The sequence below is a fragment of the Eurypyga helias genome, unplaced genomic scaffold, assembly GCF_000690775.1.
Source record: "Eurypyga helias isolate BGI_N326 unplaced genomic scaffold, ASM69077v1 scaffold5033, whole genome shotgun sequence".
Taxonomy (NCBI): Eukaryota; Metazoa; Chordata; class Aves; order Eurypygiformes; family Eurypygidae; genus Eurypyga; species Eurypyga helias.
In genome coordinates this window covers 219230-236729 of record NW_010241861.1, presented here as the reverse complement: position 1 = coordinate 236729, position 17500 = coordinate 219230, and the positions used below count along the sequence as shown (strand labels likewise).

The window sequence follows — 17500 nt, the reverse complement described above, 5'->3', positions numbered from 1 at the left end:
AAAAGAGCCCATTAAAGTCCAGTCTGAGACCGATAGCTACTTAATTGAGCACCTAAAGCCTCAAGCCTTTTAAATCAAATACTGTCCTGGACAGTCCCTCTGGTTAGATAATTAGCTCTCCAGCCTCTCAGAAACCACGTGAAACAACTTTTTCAGTATAGTTACTGTGGAAGACTTCCTTTACTGGTAAGGAGGAATAACATTTTTTGTTTTTTAAGATAAAACCTTTTTCCTGTTAATGGTATTACAGAACAAAACCATGCATAACAGTAGAGAAGGAAAAATAAGCGTTTTTCTGGTAAATAATACAAAGCGGCAGAAAGATGTTCTGACTTTGCAAGTAATTTTTAGGAATTTTAGCAGAAGCTTCAGCTGAAGTGGCTTCCCAAAACAGAATTGTTCTGGGAACATGCTTAGGGAAAACCAAAGATGTGTGGAAAGCCTCTGGATTAGTTTGCCTTCATTTATTAGAATTCACAGACATTCAAGGTGTACGACCACTTCTAGTCAGAGAGAACTGTGTAACAAATGAATGCTTAATGAAGACAAGTAGTGCAAGGAGACCAGTATTCCAAAAGCTGGGTTTGCAGTTGTGTGGTGCGATTGTACGGGGTGGGGGTTGCGAGAGCCCGCTCTCCAGGTTCAGATTCTCCTGGGCAACTAACGTTGTTCATCACTGCCTTTCTTCCTCCGCCCTACCCAGCACTGCCCTTGTCGCCACACCCTTACCCTACATTTTTGGATTTTTGCTCTAGAAACGTGAATGCCTTGGTGCCTCCTCTCGCAGTGCTTCCCCTGCACCTTTCCTAGATGCCAGCTTCGTCACTGGTAACAATGGAGGAAGAAGAATGCATGTTGTAGAGCTTTGGAAGTAACCTCAGTATGTCATGTAGCTGCTCGGAACTGGTCCTGATTTAGGAGGCGCCCTAATAACGGACCCTTAGTTTCCAGACAGTTTAGTCCCTTTGGCTGGAGGTCCTGGAAATGTACTAGTTCAGCTTTCCCTTTGTAACCACTGCGATTCCGTAAGAACGTGTCAATGTGTCGTGGATCTCGGACTAATTAGTTTTGAAATGGAGTTTTGATTGAACTCTTCAAATCGATGCTGCTGCAAAATTTGTTTCTCAGCTTCCTATTAAAAGCCATCTTAAGGGGCAGTTTTACTACTCTCTCTGTCGTTCAGTCGATACATTTAATAACAACTTACAGGCTATTTTCAATAAAGTGGCGACAGCAAATTAGTAGTTTGAACATGACAAGCCTCCTCTGCAAGCTCAGATTCTGAAAATTCAAAGCAATTATTTTTATACAGAGGCACACCGCAATCATTCAGATTACGGGTATTCTGTTGTAATGCGTCTCCTAGGTTGACACAAACAGAATTTTATTACTTTATTTGGACAGGAAGGAGATGCAAATATTAATATTTATTATGACACCAATACGCTAATTTGTAAATCCCATTACTGTGTTTTACATTGTGCAGAAAAGTGGGTCTGTGACCCTGCCAGCTAGTTCAGTTTCCCTTTTTTACTGCAAAAGGGTTGTGGTACTCTTTATAAATACTTGTGTATATTAGAGATGTGTGAGAAAGCAAATAAAGGTTTTCTAATTCTAGCTAACGCAGCCTGTAAAAGTAGAACTCAATAATCATTATTGTATTATATTTTGAATCGATGCGTTGTGCCTTTAAATGGACTTGAAGAATTATGTATATATTTTTCTTCACCACTCTTCTGCCTATTCCCCCCCTCCCCCTCTGCATGTGCCCCCCCCTCCAATGGCAGATGTTGTGGTCTCATTTGATTGCATAGGAAAACTGCAGTGATACAGCAAACACCCAGAGAGATATGATGACAAATGGGTCCAGATCCCGGTAAATTACTTTCTGCTCAAATCGAAATTTCATTCAGTTTGTTGCTAGCAGAGATGAAGTAATCTAAATTGTGGACTCAGGAGCAGATAGAGGGAAGTTGGAGCAAGCATTTCATTATCAAGAGAGAGAGAAGGTTAGGATGAAAGAGATGAGCAGAGGCAAATCTAAAGTGTTGACACCATGATTGAAAAGGTTAACCCATACACATTATATATCAACCTGGATAGCAGAGAGTTTCTAATGGAAACTCTGCGCTGATGGAGGTTTACTGGAGTTTCAATACACTGAGCATGATGTCTTCTTAGATATACAATCAAATCCTCTTAACCCTTTTGATGACTCATATCTCAAGATATGATTAAAGTACAAAAGAGTTCTTCATATAATTTCAAGGACACAATGCATTTAAAGTCCAGTCATGAATTGTATCTTTTTTTTTTTTATGATGAACCCAGTAATCTGATAAAGTGTGTGTAGTACAGAATTGTTTGTGTTTCTAGAGGTGTAAGTCAATATTTCTGATTAAATCCTGTGTAACCACATCCCAGGAAGGGTGAAGCTACCAGTTGTTACACAAAAATATACTTTTTCATGTTACAACACAAAAGCAAGTTGGAAGACGGGGGTCAGAAGTCTGGAATAGTTGTGTAATAAACCATTGCAGTGATGTACAAAAATGTTTAGAGCCTCCTGTGTATTAAATTATTCATGATCATCACCTCTGTTTCAGGTTATTTGGAAATAGTGGTGCTTGCAGTGCCTGTGGACAGTCCCTTCCTGCTAGCGAGCTGGTACTGAGGCACAGGGCAATGTCTATCATCTTAAGGTGAGGGGTTTTTTTTTTCTGTGTTTGGGTGTTTGTTTTTTTTTTTAGGAGCTGATTAGTATTGCTGTGCTGCTTTAGTATAAAATCTGCATCTGCTTATGAATGAAATGCAAAGCAATAACTAGAAATATGAGTATATATTATAAAGCTTCCCTTAGCGTGTAGCTTTGTTCCCTCGTAATCGGTAAAACTGTACTTGAGTTATGTACTGCACAGTCCCAACAGGTAAGACTAATGCCATATTTGGAGAGACTAGAAACCAAGCAGCTCCATATCTCAACTGTACTCGCAGTCTCTGAAGTGTAATTTTCAAACCTACAGCATACTTAATTTGTGCTGTTCTTTCCCTTTTCAGTGTTTTACATGCTCTACCTGCCGGAATCGCCTGGTCCCCGGAGATCGGTTTCACTACATCAATGGCAGTTTATTTTGTGAACATGATAGACCTACAGCTCTCATCAATGGCCATTTGAATTCACTTCAGAGTAATCCACTACTGCCAGACCAGAAGGTGAATACTCAACAATTACTAATAAGCTTTATTAGAGCTAAATGAAGATCAATTTCTTTTTGTTCTAATAGTGGACGTTCCCCACCCCTGCAAGGAGACTTTTAAGTAACTGAACTTACCTTAAATACCTTAGGCATGGGGAATGGGGGGAAAACACTAACCTTTTAAATACGACATGTAGGGTGAGTCAGTTTATTTTGGTTTGGGCATGTGCATCTATACAGCTGTTGAACTCCTTATGTACAAAGCAAAATGGAGAGCATATGTTAATATAAATTCTTTAACAAAGAGAAGTATTTTATTTTATAATCTTGAAATTAAGGGCTACAAGAGACCAGGTTTCTGGGGAGGAAAATGGAATCCTTTAATGTGGAAATAAATATCTTGTGAAAAGAAGGTTCCTGAACTAAACCAATGTATTTTGCTGTAAGGCTTTAGTTGAGGAAGCATGCTGGGGTACTCTTTCAGAAGTTTTTTCTTGTATGTTTTGTATGTCATAACTCCAGATTTAAAAACCAAAGTGCTATTTTCTTATCGCTCCATAACACTAATAGCTCAGCTAGAGATCGTGTATCTCTGTGGTTGATAGCTCTTGGTTTCTAGCTAAATGAGTAAATAGTGGCTGTACAAATCATATAAGAGAAAAAGGAGAAAAAAAAATTCTGATCAACAGTTGTCCTGTAACTCTGAAACTAGATAGTTTTAGATCTATTTTAATCTCCTTAATAAGTCCTAAAGCTATGCAAGCGAGTGCATTTTGATAACTGCTGTGCCTAATTTGTAACAATTACTGTCAACCTTGAGTTAAGAGACTGTTCATTCCACCCTGGTCCAGAAAAGAGTGAATGTATGACTCTTGCACATAATTTTATTCACATCATATTTCATACTGATTATGTATTGATGACATTGATTCATTTACTCTTTACAGCGCCACTTGCATGGATATTAAATCTTATTGACCACAGATGAATTTTAATTTCAGATTGGTGATAGATTTTTCCATCAGCTCTGATAGTATATTTGACTTTTTCATCATTAACCCAGGCAATCACACAGCACTGAGTTATTGCAATGAAACAAAAAGTGCACACTTCAGTTGGTAATTCTTTATAGATTTACAATAGGAACTTCATTAATGTCTGTAAGGATCACAAAAAATAACATTTATCTGCAAGTAGGAATTTGGAAGATTAAAAAAAATCTGGGGCAAATGCTAGGCTGGTCTGTTCTGTAACGTACAGAATATTTTTTAGTGCTTTTACTTAGTGGAGAAATATGTCCAAGAAAACATGAACTGGTTTTTAATTTCCATGATTATTTTTGTTGTTGTGTTGCTACATTTCAATATCCGTGTTTGCTTTTTTTTTCCTGTGCATAAATTTACTGATTAATTTTAAGTATTCTTTCAGGTCTCGTACAGTGAATGTAATTACATCAAAATAAAACATGGACCTTTTTTATTTACCTAATTTGTCAATTGAGGTGATGAGAGAGTTGAGTACAAAAGTCCTATATGGCCAGGCAGAACAAAGATAATTAAGATGGGAGGAGAATGTGCAGCCTTTTCTCAAGGAAGTACAAATACAGTTAAAGATTCATAGATTTATACTGTTGTGAATTTTAATGAAACAAATCTGTACTGTAAACTGGCTAGCAGTGAATCTGTTAAATGAGTATCTGTAAGAATCCCAATTCAAAATATAGGTAAAACCATTCATCTTTATACACTGCAGTAAAAGGTTTACCATTGCGAGAGAGTGGTTTATCCACTTGTCTTCTGTGAATGTAAAGTTTAATGTAACTTCAAATAGGTGTCTAAATTGTCACTTAGTTTTATCAGTTTCTTGCTATGCCTTAGCAAAACATAAAAATGATTTAGTTGCTATAACGGCAGTAGACATGATGAGGAACATAGAACATGAAAAAGAGAAGCAAAGTTGGGCTGGGCTTGCAGAGCTCACGGCTGTGGACACCTGGTAGAGGCTAAACGCGAGAAAAACGTGAGAGCAGGGTTTTATTAGTTCTTGTCACTGACTATTAACTGCATTGCTGCAGTCAATGATGAGGCAGATGAAGAGGTATTACGGAGAAGATTGGGGGGAGAGATTATAGTGTTGTAGTTTTTTGTGTTTGTTTGTGTGTATGTGTGTTTTGGCTTTTTTAAGTAATTTGTCTAGAAAATGGTGCGAGTTCTCCTACCAGTTTTCAAAGGGGAATTGTGAAGCACCTGCATCCCAGAAAACTGAAATGTAGTTGAGGAGACAAGTTGATAATTCATAGATTCGTCAGGTTTCTGGAGCTTTGGAAGCTACAGGGGCAGGTGCCAGGAGAGTCATGTTTTGTGTGTTAGCTTTTTAACAGTCTAAAGATGTTTACAGCAGAGATGTTTTCCAGAAAGCGGTGTGGTTTAGGGCCACTAATTAAAAATGTTCTTCCACTATGACAGATTTGGCTGTAACAGATACTCTTTATTAAACATTAAAGATCAATCAGTCTCCAGGTTATTGTACCACTAGAGATTATAGGCACAGGAGAATATTCACAGGGGTTTTTATTAAACTGGAGAGATTGAGACATACTCCCAGCATTTGGGGTGTATGTGAAGGTGACCGTTAGGAACTCGCTGTTGTCTTAAGATAGTTTACCAGTTAACACCTATTGGTGATTGGTGCAGGCAGAAAGGGTTGCATGACCGAACTTTGCTTAAAAACTTCCTTTTCTTAAGGAGGCAAAACCAACGATATTGGCTATTCCTGCCTTCTGCCTCCCTGAGGCAATTCACATGTGTGAATTATAACTTCCTATTGCTTGCTCTGTGGTTTCAAAAAACCTGCTTTATCTGAACTTGGTACTGCTTGTCTGCAGAACGCAAACTCTTGGATGGTGATGTCCTGTGTGCCCTTTCATTTGAAGGGACTGTGTTGTCAAGAATTCTGTGCTTTTTTTGGTAGTGGTAGTATTCCTGTATATTTCTTGTTTGCAGCCGTATTACCACCCACTAAAAGTGTACATTTTCCACCGTTTGGCAACGTTCATAGCAAATGCTTGTCTTCAGCTTCTATACTTTTAAATAAAGTATGAGTTAGATTATGTCTCTCAGAGATCTTAAAAATCTTCTAGTTTACATATCACTCAACAATTCCCTTGTAGTTACATAATTGGTGTTGTCTGTGTCCATAGTAGAAGATATTTGATGCTCATTTATTAAATATGCTAGCTGGCTGTTCCCTAATCTTTGTTCTGGACAGACAAATTACCTTTCTCACACTGAGCTTCAGCTCTGGGGAATTAAACCTCCAAGCCTCTACTACTTTAATTAGGTTGAAAGTGGGGGGTTGCAGTTACTAATAGACCTCAGGCTTTTAGTAACTTAGAGAAAGGGTGAAAAAAGAACTTCCTGGGAAGCGCAAAATGTCATTTAAAAACCATAAAAATCTAATATATATTATTTCATTTTGGTAATTGCAAACAGATTGTATTTGAACACTATGGATGATCATTTCTATTTTATCCAAGAAAGTTTAGATTTTTATTGAGTTAGACACTTTTAATTATCACAATTCATTAACACCAGTGTGAAAGCACATGTTTGACTTCATATATTAAAATGTTTATGTAACATTAACTAACACACCAGATGAGGAATATTAAATGGGGGGAGGAAATCCTGAAATATCTATATTTAACTCTTGTGCAATGCAGCATATTAACCAAAGTTGCCTTGGGAGGATATTGGCTGTACTTCTTATTTGCTTTACACACTATTTCTTCCAATTATAAGATCATATTACTAGCTTCTTTAAAGGCATGGCATAGCGTTTCTTCCCTTTTAAAAGGGGCCCAGAAAAACCACCGTATTCACTGTACGATTTGTTACCGGAAAGTACACTTATTATTGTTGTCGTCTTTTGTGTGTGTGTGTCCCTGCTCTTTTTAGTAGTGAAGCTGCAGAAAATGTTTGCCTTTTGGTATTTGAAGTTGAAACATTAGCAGTATGAATGGATAGTGTGGAAAGCCTTAATCAAGTCACAGTTGGGAAGTAATCTAATAAAAAAGAGATTAGTGAATAAAGAAGAGACAAAAGCAGTCATGTTGTAGTTTCCTATCTCAAATTTAGTATTCTAGCTAAGATACCCATTTTTATTTCTTACAGGTCTGCTAAAAGGTCAGAGTAATGCAGAATGCGTGCCTTCATCTCAAATTTTGTTCATCACAGATGGATCCCATGTCTCCAAGTAGACAAGTCACCTTTGTAGCTAGCATCAATGCCAGCTCCATACCATTGCACCTTCTTTATTCTTGATTGCCCTTCCCACATTTATTGATGTATTAAAATGACTGAATATGAACATTAAGGACTCCATGAACCTGGGCTAATGGGAGACTGTAGAGAAAATGAAAAAAGATCCACCGGAGGACATCTTTGGGGGGCCGGGTGGGGAAGATGACTAATGAAGCTAATTAAAAGAAGCATTGAAATCTGCTTTCTACCCTCATTAACAATTAGCAGGGCACTGGCCAGTTTGTACCCTGTGTTTTACCTTAACAACATTCTATTTGCTCTTTGTATATTTAAGTGTTGTAAGGAAATGTGTTTCAATCAAACTGAACATGAGATAAAGATGTGGCTTTTGTGATATTCTATCACAAACACTTTTATTGTATCACTGTAAAATACAATGTATGTATGCATGTAAGTGTTTTTGTCCTAATGTTGCAACTTCCCATGGCAAAAAAAAAAAAAAAGAAAAAGAGAAAAAAAAGTCAGGCTCATAGCAGCTACTGTGTAGAAATTTTCACCTACTTCTAATTTGCTGAATGAAGAAAAATCTTTTATTTGTGATATTTTCAGAGACATTTGCTCTAGTATGGTGTATTTAAATAATAAAAAAGTAAAACAACACTGAATTGAGTATGGGTTTTAGAAGCTTTGCCTCTTTTTTTTTTTTTAACTACATTCAAAACATTATTCTGAAACCATGTCTTATGTAGTCATTACCTTAATTGTCAATTACCTTTAAAAGTAGCTTTTTGGTTTGGACTTTTTTTTTTTTTTGTCTCACACCAGTAAAGAATCTGTTAAACTACTTAACCGTGTTACTTTTGGCAAGGATACAGAGCACTACTTCAAAATAATCTTTATTATTTTTTTCATTGAGATTCTTAATTCTCGTAACAGCAAGTACAGTATAAATCATGTTGCAGTGAAGTATGGTACACGTACAGGTATTGTGGTCTCCTATCTGGTTCCTTTCTGCAGAATCATCTGTGTTAAGGGTGTGCATGTGCCTGTGAGTGTGCAAGCATGAGGTGTATGTATGTATATACCATAAGAGGTCAAAGAATAATAAAATTTTTAAAAAACCAGCATAAGGTCTGTACCTCATGCTGAGCACTGGAATTGCGTATTCATAAGCAGGAATACAATAGCTATTCTGATCTGAACAACATAAAGTTGTGTTTGCTGTGGGGAGAGACTAACTTTTCAACATGGATAATCTTACAGAAAGAAAAATGTGTTTCCTGGGCTGTTTCTGAGAACAAACTGATCTCAAATATGATCTATTCTCTGAAAGCCAACAAACACCCCTACCTGCCACCCCCACACACCCTGAAAGCAACAAAGTCTCCTCTAAACTTCGAGAGGAAGCAACTTCCTTTACTGGGTTTTCCCCCTCAGCTGCTCATTGGTAGAGCTGAGCAGAACAATTTGGGGAAGAAATTCTGACTTGCCATGTTTGTAGCAAGAATACTGACCTGCATCTTAGCTGTGCATTGTATGCATTCCTTCAGGAAACTGCGAGCACCTCGCCTGTCCCTCTGCTGCAATTAATAACAAAGCTGTATTAACAGCTACGCTGCTTTTATAGGAGACTAACACATTGGAAATACATCATGATTCTGTTTTCTTTAATCCTGTTTTTGAGGAGATGTTCAGCATGCTTGGCTACTTACATTTGTTGTGATGCCGATACACAAAAAGCTGATTTATAGATTTGTCTGTCTACGCAACCAGCAGCTTTCCGATTCTACTTCTTGACCTCTAGTATATTGGAAGTCTGCTGAATTTCTTCTTTTAACACTTCAGTGCTCGAGGAAACATAGGGCTGTCTCAGAGAAAAGAAAATGTTGTAATGGACAGTATCAGCCAGTAAAGACAAAAGAATGCTTGTGTAACATAGAAAGCAATAAAATGACTGAAGCTATGTGTGACTTATTAATTAAATGCACTTGCGTATTTTTTTAAGTAAGTTTCTAAGCTTTTTGATCTGGCATTAAAGTCTTTAGGTAGAGTCCTGCAAATAGTGCTGCTTCAATATCTTTGAAAAGACACTTGAAGTCATGAATATAGAATTCAAGTATTAGTGAGACTGTAGACATCTTTTTATATTCTTTCAGCATAAGCACTCAAGGTACAGTGTTTAAATCTACCATGTACAGATTTTTGGTTGTCCAATATAACCTAGAAGTGTTAAGAAGATAGCTAATAACTTCTAGTAAGTAAGGTAGTATAGCATTTAGTGATGTAGAGGTTGAAGTTCATTAACGGCTTTAAATAAACTATTATATGACTCGTTTGTAAAGCACAGCTACCTATTTAATAGCTTACTTTAAAAGCATTTCTTAAGTTGCAGACCTATAAGATTACAAATGTCACTCATGTTAGCATAATCCACATGCAAGTGATGAAGCCTTTGCTTTGATGTGCTAAATTGGAGGAGGACTAATGGAGCTATGAATATACAATAGAACATATTTAAGTAGTATTCTTGCTTTAGGTAAAACACTTTCTTGAAACCAGAGGCATTTCAGACAATAAAACAGGCTCTAATGGGGACGGTAGGTGTGGATAGAAGACTACTGGAAATGCTTAGATTTGTTCTTATGTGAAAAATCACTTTTTTAGGAGATGCGTAAGGAAAAGCATGTAGTTGTTCACCTTTTATCACATGCGTTTGCTCCTCTGAGGCTGAAATACACCCTCTGCATTTAGTGCTGCTGAAAAGTCGTACAAATAATCATTCGGTAAGAGCTTCCCTCACTTTCAAAAATGAATGCTGTTAAAAAAAATCAAAAGGAAATACTACTAATCTGAAATCATCCTCGTGAACCTGGATAAAATGCTCTGTCTATACTGCATCTAAACGTCTCAATCATGTAAATTGTCACTCTTATTAATGAAACAATTTTGTAAAAAGATTGCCCTCTAAATGGGTTTAATGTTTTTACCTATCCAGCTGTCTAGTTATGAGATTTACGCATCCTGGCAGGCAGTGGGACATTAAGCCTTTCCAAACCAAATTCTGTTTGCAACGAGATACCGTCTTTTCAGTCCTACATGATTTATCTTTAAATATTTTAACAGGTTATGCAGTATCTTATGAAATATAAAATGAGAATGTCTTACCAAAATGAAGCCTATGAAATTAAGTCACATCTTTAGAATATTAACCACACTGAGTTTGTCTCCTGTTTTCCCTGTTTGCATCATCTTACTTCAAGCTAAATAGTAAAAAAAAAAAAAAAAATTGCACACACCCCTCCTGCCCCCCCATCACATACTGGCATAGTATGAACTGCTATCAAGTACCGTCAGGCATTTCAAAAAGATCATTTTAATTTAAATATTTTATCACATTCTTGGGCTGGTAGTTCTGTGTCAGGTGTGAGGCTTTTTGCCAGAATCCATGGTCTGAACAGCTGTATTAAAATAACAACATCGAAAGCCGGACATTTACATTTTTTTTTTTAAAAGTAGTGTATTTCTTGAGTGTGAAAGTATGTGTTCCAGGTCTGATGTTGCTGCCTGAGCCTCCTGAACATGGAGTACCAGATAACCATTGTTGTTGCTCGTTACTTTTAGTACCAGGTGTATGCCTATTGTCGGTCCAGCTAAGCCACAGAAGAGCTTATTGCAATTAAATAGCAATTTGTTTCTATGAAACTGCAATTAAAGTATTACTGATCAGCCATTTTAGATTGGCAGTGCTGTGACTGCATGTTAAACAGTGAGGAGCTCTCCATTTATTTCTGCAGAGTCTGAGCTGCGGGTAACAGGGAAGTGTAACACGCTCACCTATGTCCCTTGTCAAGTTGAAAGTATGAGTCCTCCGTGAAGCACTCTGATCTCATCACGAACATGCTGAGAGCAATGACAAGTCGGGGCTGATCTCTGTAAGTTGAACTTGCAACTTACAGGACCTGGAGTTATTACTGTTTTCTGTTCCTGTATAAGCAGGGATGTGTACGCTTCCTACAGGGGATGTTTTCAACTTGAGATTGATTCTGTTGAGAATGGACTGCGCGTTGTGGGCCGCAAGCCAATAACGTACTGCAGGTCCTGACTTGTTAGAGCTGTGTAAACAGGGCTACTATATCTCCTTAATCACAACTAATAAAAGACTAGAAGAAAGCAATCAATTACCTTGTAAGTTGTTGGGTTTTTTTTAATAAAAAGCAGAAGTTTATCTGACACGGCTATTATTTTCACACTTGTACAACAGATAAGACAGTTTAAAGCAACCCGATCGGCTTACCTGTGCGCACCCGGGGTTTGCTGGTGTCTGTGCGACTGTGACATTCCCGGGAAGCCACAGTGCTCCTTGCCCCCAAGCCCGGCAGAACCCACCAGCCGCCGCCTTGAGTCCCCTGCCAAGCTTGTAGCCATTCGTGGTTGACTTGACATCTGAAATGTAAATTTTTCGGTGCAAATTAAAAACTTGTTTGTAAGAACTCAAAAAGGAATTAACTTTGTAGTGGTAATTATATTTCTTAATTATCACCATATTTTAACAAAGTCTGAGACATGTTAACTTCAGTTCCTGCGTTTTTGCACGGCGGAGGCTGTAGACATCCTGGTTCCTTCGCCAGAGGGGATGACATCACACCTGTGGCATGCATGAGATAAGCCTTGCTTCATTTAGAAACGGGTTCCTGTCTTTCAGAAATGTTCCTTGGGGCGTGAAATGGCTAGGGCCCTAGTCCTGAAGTGTGACCCATTGGGGTAGATGACTGCTACGGACCATACTGGTGGTAAATGGGCAACACGAGTGCCTGGCTGCGGGGGAGCGACAGTACCGGCCCAGCGTGCGCAGGCTCTTCGCCCGGGCAGGGAAAATGCCTGTGCTTAAACCTCAGTGAAAATGGGCCAGCTGACAGTAACTCACTCGCCTGCAGTGGGTTGGTTGTATGAAGACAGATGCAACTGTGTTGAGGATGATTTTCTTTTTCCACTCTGTGGGTATTTTTTAACAATGCGGGTTCTGTTGTCCCGTTTCCTTTAACAACAGCTCTAGCGTTAGGTTCACAGAAGTGTGTTGGCGTGCAGGAGGCTGCACAGTTCAGGGGGGGCAATGGGCTCTCAGGCAGTAGCTGGGGTGTAGCCTCTGTCCTGCCTGGTGGCTCATGCTGCTTTTTTCCCCTGCTCACCACTACCTTGGCCACTGATGGGCAACCAGGGGCCCGGCACCACAAGAACAGGAGTTTTTTTGGTGTTCTAATGAGGCCTCTCAGTGCTACTGTATTAAAGATAATAAATTTCAGCATTTTAGTGCCTGGAAAGGCAGGCGCAGGCCATAGCACATTGCGTTTAGCCAGGGCAGGAAAGATGTAAAGTCCAGTGACTTAAACAAGCGCTGTCCCTGTAACAGTGTGATGTGCGAGAGACGCTACGTGGGGGCTCAAGCCTCGGAAGGACCAGCCCCATAAAGGGCCTGGGCTGTCTAACGGCAAAGCACACACACGCAGGAAGGCTGGAAATCTGAAGAGGTGCTGACTAACTTTCAAAAAATTTGAGCTTAAACTTCTCTCATATTCACTGTTGTAATACAGGCCTCGTAGGCCACAGTGCCATTTTGTTTCCATGTGCAATATCACTCTTACATTTTTGTAAAATTATTTTATCTGTTCCTTGCTATATTAGAGGTTCCCCTCAGCTAGAATTTGAAAATCGATTTTTTTTTAATAATTAAAAATGGTTTAAAAAAAAGTTTTGCTTTTTAGGATTTTTATTCACTGCTACATAGTTAACATTAAAAAATGGACAGTGAGAAGAGCCCCTGCAGACAAAGCCGGCCCCGGTGCCTTTCTCAGATCCGGTGAGCAGCTGTGGTCACCTCTTGTGCCACCGTGTCCCTTCCTCTTGGGGGAGCGGTAGCTGTTGGGCAAGCCAAAAGTTCTCCCTCTGCAGCCAGGTTCTTCTGCAGCTAAACCAGACGATGTTTCTTTCTCGTGTTGTTGGAATATGCTGTTAATTACTTTCTGAAATATCCATATACTTTTCCTGTTAGGGGATCTTACAGGCAAGCTTTTCGCTAACAACTTCTGTGGTTCGCCGTAACCTCTCAGAATAATCATCGGTTCCATTGAACTTGTGCCAGTTGTTTTGTTAAACTAAATTGAGAGAACAGGGCCTATATTCATTCTCGAAAGGCAAGAGATTGCCCTGTGATTTGGGGAAATCGTGATTGCTTACAGAAGAATAAATGAATAAGGAAGATATTAACTTTACACCTGACTTTAATTTCTTTGAGCAGTGGAGAAATGTCCAGTAGGAGGGAAAAAAATCCAGCTAAAACTCATAAGCCAGCCATTAATAGGCTAATTTTATTGTGCTGTAAAACCATCAGCTGCTTATAGAAAACAAAGGAGGGATGAATGTGGTATTTGTCTTTTATTCTTAAAAAACCCCTTAAGATCAAACAGCCCCTAAAAGACTGAGCTGATATGCATCCCACTTACATATTTTTGGATATTCTCTGATATTCATTCCACTGATGTATTCGGTAGGTAACTATATCAGCCATATCAAGACACTGATACCAAATATTGGAAGACTTCAGTGTTCCACCACAAAGCTTATACCCCTTGTTACTGAACTCTCATCAGACTTGGGATCTGCAGCAATCACTCAAAAGCTGTAGTTGGAATATTTGTGCTTATGATACATTTAAAAATTATTATTCTTGCTTCATCAGTTAGTCTTTTTAGCTGGCTTGAAAAAAAAAAACATATTGCAAATGAGCTACTATTCTTATTTGTTGTTTTAAGAAGAGTAAGCACTGAAGTATTCAAATGGAACAGATTATACCTTTAATTACATCCAAACAGGATGCTGAGCTGATTTTTCTATTTTCCGTTTAATTGCTATAGTTCAAAAAGATATTGCAAATTTGTAAATGAATTATTTAAGCATAGCCTTCTGGCCCCTGTGTTTACGAGAGAGACCAAAAGGGGAAAAAAATGAAAAAAGAATTTAAAGGGGAAAATTGTTACTTCATTCTTTAAGAAAGAAGTTTGAATAAAACATCTTGGGGAGGTGTTTTAGCTTGATAGATGTTTTTTGCTTTCTGGTAGCATCTTGGGACTCTATGGGATTTCTTTGTGTCTCACTAACCCTCACTCCTGAGGGACCCCTCCATTCTCATGCCATGGGTAGCAAAGTGCTGTTTCTTCTCTAATCTGCTCGTCGGTGAGTGTGTTACTTCACAGAGGCGATCCCAACCAGCCACCTTTTCATGGATGTGCTTGATCTCCGTTCTCCTACATACAAAATGAGAATAATGAAAGCAAACACAATTCATCACTTCTTAAACTAAATATATTTCCATTTTGTTTGCGTGTGTGCGTATATATCATTCACCATATATATTTAGAATATGTACTACGACATTACAGCCAGTGATAAATCCTACTCGCTTAGTATATGTGTTATTTGCTGCAACATTAAGCTCAGTAAGAATTTTATATGTAACTTGTACCAAAACTAAATATATTGTGGAATTGATGCACAGTTGTAAACAAGAGCGTAACTTCCCGCTTCAGCACAGTCAAAGGTGGCAGCTTGTATGGCAATTCTTTTGTAAACAACTGCAGACTTTCCAAAGAATAAGCCAGTTAATTACATTTTTAATGATGTTTTAGAAAATAGAATTCTTGGGAGACCCTTCCTCCCCTATAACACCAACAAAAAAAGCAAGCCTAAAGCTTGTACTCTATAAAGAAATGCCAGGCGTGCTGTGCGTCCACCGTCTTTTTTTCCTTCTACTGCACTCGCTTGTGAAGAGTATTTTTTTATACTATGAATTCAAAGAAAGATGAAACTGGCACAATCTTTTTTAAAATTTATTTATTGTGGATTATCTTTTTTCATTACTTTCAATAGCGTTGAGTTCGTGCTACCCACTTAGGGAGCTGATGCGGTGCACAGCAAAGCTCAAGATGTCCTCTTAAATACGCAAAGCTTATGCAAGGCCGTGACACAAGTAGGTTTTAAACGCTAGCAGCGTTGGCAGCTTTCAAGGGCTGGTATGATACAGCCTTGCTGACACATCACAGGTAACAGGGAGAGATTCGGGGAGAAACTGAACTAGCTGGAGTAAGAGTAGTACACAACTTTTATTGATGAAGTTCAGGGGAAAGAGGCACCAGGGGCAGCTGTATTAATCCCATAATAACTTGAAATATAATCAGTACATTGCTGCAGGGATGGCTAGAAAGGGAGGGAGGTGGAGGTGTCAGGGTTTAAGTTCACAGGCTTTCCCAGTTCATTAAAAAGTGAATCAATCAGAGAAACAGGCTGGTTTTTCAAAGGGTTGGCAGTTGTGAACGGGCTTCGGACGTTGGGAGGCACGCAGATGGTGCGCCCGTCCTGGCGCAGAGGTTGCTGGAGCTCGGCAGCCATCCATTGGAGGAGACGGCTGTGTTTTACCCTGCTCGAGCTAGTAAAACATGTTACAATGTGCCAGGGGAGATTCTGGCTGGATTTTGAGAACTTAAAAGCTAGGCAGTGTTGGTGCTGTGGGCCATATAAAGGTGACGCTGATAGATGTTTATGAAGGGGAAAAAAGTTTTGTTTTATAATTTCTGGAGTGCCGGTTTAACCAGCAGGCAAATGGGCAGAAGGAGTTTGCCTACAAGACCTCTCTTTGTAGGCGGCTGGTAATTAGCTCATTACTGTTAATTTTTGCCATCTCTGGACTGATCAATGACGTATTAAAAAAAAAAAAAAAAACAACAAAACAAAAAACCAAAACCAAGCAGAATTCATATATCTGGATCTGGCATTTCCTACATCCTTTTGATGAAGCTGGTGCATGTACATAGACCAGGGAACATCCTCAGAGAGCAAGCTTACGCCCACAGGCACTCGGAAGTTTAGGACAGAATGCCCTATATTTAAATAGGACTCATGACTTTTTAATTACTGCTCAGTACAACAGTGCTCAGTGAGAACACGTGGTTGGCCAAACTGGTGTGCTGCGATTGCTCACCAGCGGTATAGGAGCCCATTTAGTCAGTGGTCTGTCGTTCACATGAGGATGAGTACCCACCACAGGCGCAGGTAAGAACACTGACTGACAGGCAGCATTTCCATATGAACCTCAGCCCTGTGTTGAGAAGACAGCATGAAAAGACCAGGTCATATGGATGACTGATACAGGCTGAAAAACATCTCTGTTAGAAGGCAGCAGTGTCAGTGTGACCTGATAGCGCCTTCGGGGGAAGCGTGTCCCTTTGTGGACATCTTTGCTGGAATGAAAGCCCAAATCTTCATCAACCTTTGACCAGCTCAACCCCTGCCCCTTGCACAGATCCTGCTGTGCTCACAAGTGGGTTGGGGCCTGCTGTCATCTTAACTGAGTTACAGTGATTGCTGGAGGAGCTGTGGAGAAGGGACAAGACATACTTTGTCACTATTAGAGTTAAAAGAGGCAGTTCTCTTTTTTTTTTTTTTGCCATTTGCTTTAAATTTGCTTTCTAAGATGTTTCTAACAAAATGAAAAAACACAATGTACCTACTATTCGGCCAACCTTCAAGGCAAATGTTTGGCAAGGGCATATTGTAATCCCACCCACCCAACTGCACTGCATGTTACTTTGGGCTAGAAAAAGCCTTCTTTGACTATGCTCAGCCACTCCCTGAACCCCTCCACATCTCTACATGGTGGTTTAAAGCACAAACCAGGCTGGCTCCACTTCTTTCTAGCATTCATAGGCCTTTCCTAGGACTATCCCTGAACTCCAGCCCAAGACCAGTGAGTGGAAAGCATGCCTTCTGGTTTAAGTTTTTAATTCTTGCTTAGTGTTAGTTTCAACCACCCCACTCCCCCAGAATGATGATTTTTCTAAACATTAATTTTCTCTTCTGCTCTCCTTCATCCCAGCGACCAGCCCAGCCTTGCTCGTGTGTCAGTCTACTCCAAGGACTCGTGTTCAAACGTATTCAGCTGAAATGCTAACGTGGCTGGGAGCTGGCACTCACACGGGGCTTGGGGCAGCTCAT

General features: G+C 39.3%; 1 protein-coding gene across 1 annotated transcript; it reads left to right on the top strand.

Moving 5' to 3' along the window:
* Nucleotides 1-2606: 2606 nt before the first annotated feature.
* LOC104507560 (LIM domain transcription factor LMO4.2-like) lies at nt 2607-8120 on the top strand (the record flags this gene model as incomplete). The annotated part of the gene is given in 4 exon segments (XM_010148887.1): nt 2607-2674; nt 2677-2702; nt 3058-3213; nt 7370-8120. Coding segments are annotated over 4 exon segments (259 nt in total), but the record flags the coding sequence as incomplete, so codon positions are not given.
* Nucleotides 8121-17500: the final 9380 nt, after the last annotated feature.